The sequence below is a fragment of the Lottia gigantea genome, assembly GCF_000327385.1.
Source record: "Lottia gigantea unplaced genomic scaffold LOTGIsca_100, whole genome shotgun sequence".
In the NCBI taxonomy this organism is placed as follows: Eukaryota; Metazoa; Mollusca; class Gastropoda; family Lottiidae; genus Lottia; species Lottia gigantea.
Window position 1 is genome coordinate 15,927 of NW_008706748.1, and position 3,801 is coordinate 19,727.

Below are 3,801 nucleotides of genomic sequence, written 5' to 3' on the forward strand. Positions count from 1 at the left end.
CAGCCTACCATTAGTGAAAAAATTCTTAAATCTGGATAAATTGGGAAAAGCCTCGAATTATGAACTCAATAAAAACTTCGTTGTAATTATAACAATACCAATTATTGACAATTTACGTTTATAACCTTGTATCAGTCTGTTTTGGGCTCATTCTTATTAGGACTAATTCCCATTTGAGCTACTAATTTCCTGTCATTGTCTAATAAATCTATTTTTATCACATCACATTTTGATTTCACCCACCTCTACCCTCGGAATATTGCCAAATAGATTTATTTTTTTCATTTTAGAGTGTCCACAAGGTGTGAATATCAAGAACTCTGATAATGTAACAGAATCCAGAAATATTGATGAAGTTTTAACTTTTGAATGTTTTAATGGCATAAATGGTTTGATGGGAGCTCAGAGATGTGGTGAAAATGGTAAATGGATAGAAGAGCAAGCTTGTCCAGCAGGTAATTTAGGTTTAATATTGTCTATTGTGTATAGTTGGACGAAGATTTATATTTCTAACAAAGTGATCTTTCTTGTTAAGAAGACAATATGGCCTCATTATGATTGTTGTTTTGATTAACTGAGATCTTTCCAGAATTGTCTCTAATACGATTTATATTTCAGAGGTATACCCAGCAAAGTTTATAACAATTGTTAATTATGGTCAGGCTCTATCAACCAATTGTACTGAAGCTTGTCTTAACGATACCCGGTGTAGCTTTGCTGGACCAGCCACTTCAAGCAAATGCAATCTCTTTGAAGAACCCATTTTCTTTATCGGTTTTGCTCAAACTCTTTCCGATTGCTTCCAGTTATGTAAAAAAGACATAAGATGTTTGACATTATCTTACCAATTTTTCAATTGCAACTTATTCAGTGTCAACTACACCACGGTAGAAACTGAATATCCAATTACAGACAGTGATGAGGGAATCATTGTATCTGGCTTTTAATAACCTCTGACGTCATCATAATAAGATCACGTGGACCGAACATATTTGATTAAAAATAGAAGTTTAATTATGTGTTATTTGTTTTATGAGGGGGTATTATGTCAACAGCATGGTGAGTTGTTCAACACAACAATTCAAATTTCATAGTTTTACTGGGAATACAAAGTGGCACCGTTATAACATCACTCTACATTGAGAATTGGTCAGGCTTTCATTCGACATATTGGAAAGCGAGATTTCTGGAAAAAGTTATAGAAGGTTCAATTTCGTGTTTTAACATGGGAAGAGATGGCAAATGAATTAGTGGAGTGAGTCCACATGAATAATGGGAGGTAACTCTAGTCTTCCCGGGGTAAAGCGTTACCTGTGGGCGTCACTAATTCTCGTTCATAGACCTGGTTATGATTTGCTTGTGTTCCTGTTCGCCAAAAGTCTTCCTATTAAACCCCTACTGCTTGTGATTCTACTAATTCAACTCTCTCGCAAACTTAGGAACAGACCAGACGTATGTCTCCCACAGAGATAGGGGAGGATCCCCAAATCTGAGTACTGCCGAAACCTTGATCTTGCCTCTTTCCTCCCGAATACAGAATGACATTTAAAAGGGGAATATGGCTAATAAGTGCAGATCTAAATTTATCTAGATGTTGCTGAATTTGCCTTTGAAATACAAAGTGTAAAGCAAATATGTGGAGTTCATTATCTATGTCCAGAATATTTTGATCTTCCATGGAACAGCTGATAATAGATAGATGTGCCTCCACTCCATATTTAAATATGTGGATAAGTCATCTGATCATTTCAATACCTAATTAAGTGTCTTTTCGAGATAAATCCACATAAATCAAAGGAGCATGATTTTAGGTATTTAGGATGAATTTGCACTTATTTTGTTATAATAAAAACAAAGAACAAAGAAAATCTATGAGGATAAGATGATGCCCCTATATCAAAGTTACATAGAGCTAGTGGTTTTAACCATTCAATTTTCCCGATGAATACATACCGTTGATTATGTACACTTCTGCCTGAAATAAAACTTCCTATTCCTTTATTCTCAAGCATAAACTGGGCAACTTTCACGTTTTCTCCTCCTTTATCAGACTTCACTTTCTCTGGTATACCCCATTCTTCTATAGCCGTGATAAATACTTGAAGAACAGAATCAGCCTTGTTATTTGTATTTACAACTAGAAAAACTGGAACTCTTGAGTACCCATCAATCCCACCATGAATTACAAACCTCCATCTGATAAAAATCTAGAAGAATTCCTGGAATAATTTAATATTATTAGTGGATATAAGGGGAAAGTAGTCTAGTAAATGTGTGTAACTTATATTTTAACCAAAAAAGATGAATGTATGCTTCTACGTCTTTAAGTGACAATATTGTATTGTATTAACTAACTACCCTTCTGTGGGATAGTAACTTGTTACTTTCCAACCACCCTAATCTACAATGTATGAATTACAATTAAAATAAACTTTTTTACCCATCAATCCCACCATGAATTACAAACCTCCATCTGATAAAAATAAAGAAGAATTCTGTTATGGTGATTAATCGTTTGTAAACGTAAAACGTGATCCATTCACATCTGTTCACGTACGATTTTAATTTAGATCACACAATTTGAGCTTAGAGATGGCTTATATTAGAAAAATTCAGAGATATCCGCAAACAATAATATTGATCGTTTGCCATGTTGACATTAATAACTCATCACGTGTTAGTCACATGACAATTTAGCGACAATTCATTGGCTTGCATATGTAGGTCATGTCCTTTAAGGAAATATTGAATCCCTACGCTTCGGTGAAGAGTCTGTTTTGGATCCCTTCGCCACGTAAAGAGTCCGTTTTTCTTAATTTTTTTTCGTTCAATCGCACAGCTTTAGAAAAGTGGTAAGTAAGTTGTTTTGATGTGTTTTGGCATCATTAAATTTATCCTAAAATTTCATCATTTCATGTAGGGGGGTAAACAACTTTTGTGAAAGCAAAGCAATTAGACTGTTCAGTCCATGCACTTATACGATTCTTGACGACCAAGCTGTAAATAGCTATAGATAATCAGGACAAACAGAGCCAAGTGCCCAATTTTTGCACCGAAGATCGTCCAGAGTAAATTTTGGACAGCTAGGCTAGAGTTTAATGTTTACGAACCACGTGAACCCAAACCTCACGTCATCAACAGCTTTCAGGAAACAAACAATGTTATAATCAATTATAACATATCAGAAACATGTTTACTGTTTTAGCTCAATCGATTTAGTCTTAATATAGGAGTATAACGTATGAAATTAAAACAATTACAACACACGCCAGTGTATAGGAATCAGATTTCAAATTCCAATGTCTTTTTTAACATAAAATTTCTGCCATCTCCAAAATGCAGTCATAGGTCACATAACTGTTTTAAAATGTATTTAGTATTTGAATATGAGTTATATAAACACTTTCTGTCCTGCTATTAATTATATAACCTTATATAGCCAAGGACAACTAGATCACAAACTATAGCCATCCCAGGGCCAATAAATCACATAACTTTACCACGCTAGGACCACGTGATCACAATCTCTGATCACTCTAGATAATTACACCACAACTCCCTTACAACCTTAGGTAAATTAGTTCACAACTCTTACCATTCTAGACCATTAAATCACAAATCCATACTTCCCTTGGGACATTAGAACACAAATTCTTTGTACCATTCTTTCTATACCATAACTTCTCAAACCCTTACCGTCACAAACTTTACCCTGTCTGTCAAGTTTCACATCGATGACTTATCGAACAGGGGATTGATGCGATTATCTTCAACGTTCCAGATAATACAATGGCAGCCGCC

At 34.8% G+C, this 3,801-nt stretch overlaps 1 protein-coding gene across 1 annotated transcript in view; it reads left to right on the forward strand.

The window, feature by feature from the left end:
- Window positions 1-947, forward strand: part of LOTGIDRAFT_170509 (hypothetical protein) — a gene marked incomplete at both ends in the record, with an annotated part of 4,647 nt that extends 3,700 nt beyond the window's left edge. Inside the window, 2 exons of the mRNA XM_009046322.1 lie at window positions 291-455; window positions 619-947. Of these exons, the coding sequence (XP_009044570.1) occupies window positions 291-455; window positions 619-947 (494 nt within the window). The remainder of the gene's footprint in view (window positions 1-290; window positions 456-618) is intronic.
- Window positions 948-3,801: the final 2,854 nt, after the last annotated feature.